Raw genomic sequence first — 771 nt, forward strand, 5'->3', positions numbered from 1 at the left:
AATTTTAATAATTATATTTCATTAAAGAAAATGACTATTTGGTTGCTCAGAATCTTTAAAACGACTAAATAAGGGAAAGAATCGTTTCCCTTTTAGTGGTTTCGTATATTTTCGTGGCAACCAACAACAAGAAGGCCCTTCACGTTATTTCTTGGTAAATTTTCAATAGCATTTAGAGTTGGTTGTTGGTTTCTGAATTGCATGTCTGTTTGATTTTAATTCATTCTGCTGGAAATTTGATTACTGCAGTGCTTGTTTCATGATCACATGAGATCTTGCTTCTATAAATTTGCATGCTATTGATGGTTGAAGATCCTGCTTTTGGCTTTTTTTTCTTTTTCTTTTTTTGTTGTTTATGTTTCTTGTTTGTTTGAGTGTTGTTAATCAATGCAGTTGCATGTGAAACTTTGAGCATAAATAATGAGTTATGCTTTTATTTAAAATTGGATTCATAACACCAAGTGACTAGAAGGCATTTTTGGCTGAAATTGGATTTTGGCTGTGCAGTGATGAGAATTTTGGTTGGAAGTCAACCGACAGTCCAATTATCTGAATGGGTTATGAAATTCGATCCTTGTGTCAAGGGGAAACGAAGAGATTACTATGGCCTATGGGAATCATGCTTACAGTGATTGTGGCGTTCCAATATTTTGAACTTCCCTATGATCATGTTTTATCATCGGTATTTTCTACTGGTAAGGTTCCAGCACCCGCAGTGGAAAACAATAGCTTGGTGACTGGCGGTCCGGAATCTAAGTCTGAGATAGCCAG

At 35.5% G+C, this 771-nt stretch overlaps 1 protein-coding gene across 1 annotated transcript in view; it reads left to right on the forward strand.

Annotated features, from left to right (window-relative positions):
- Positions 1-553: 553 nt before the first annotated feature.
- LOC18045748 (probable glycosyltransferase At5g03795) overlaps positions 554-771 on the forward strand; it is a gene marked incomplete at its 3' end in the record, with an annotated part of 2,406 nt that continues 2,188 nt past the window's right edge. The window contains exon 1 of the mRNA XM_006439083.2: positions 554-733. Within this exon, the coding sequence (XP_006439146.2) occupies positions 554-733 (180 nt within the window). The remainder of the gene's footprint in view (positions 734-771) is intronic.

This window comes from Citrus clementina, unplaced genomic scaffold (genome assembly GCF_000493195.1).
Source record: "Citrus clementina cultivar Clemenules unplaced genomic scaffold, Citrus_clementina_v1.0 scaffold_367, whole genome shotgun sequence".
Taxonomy (NCBI): domain Eukaryota; kingdom Viridiplantae; phylum Streptophyta; class Magnoliopsida; order Sapindales; family Rutaceae; genus Citrus; species Citrus x clementina.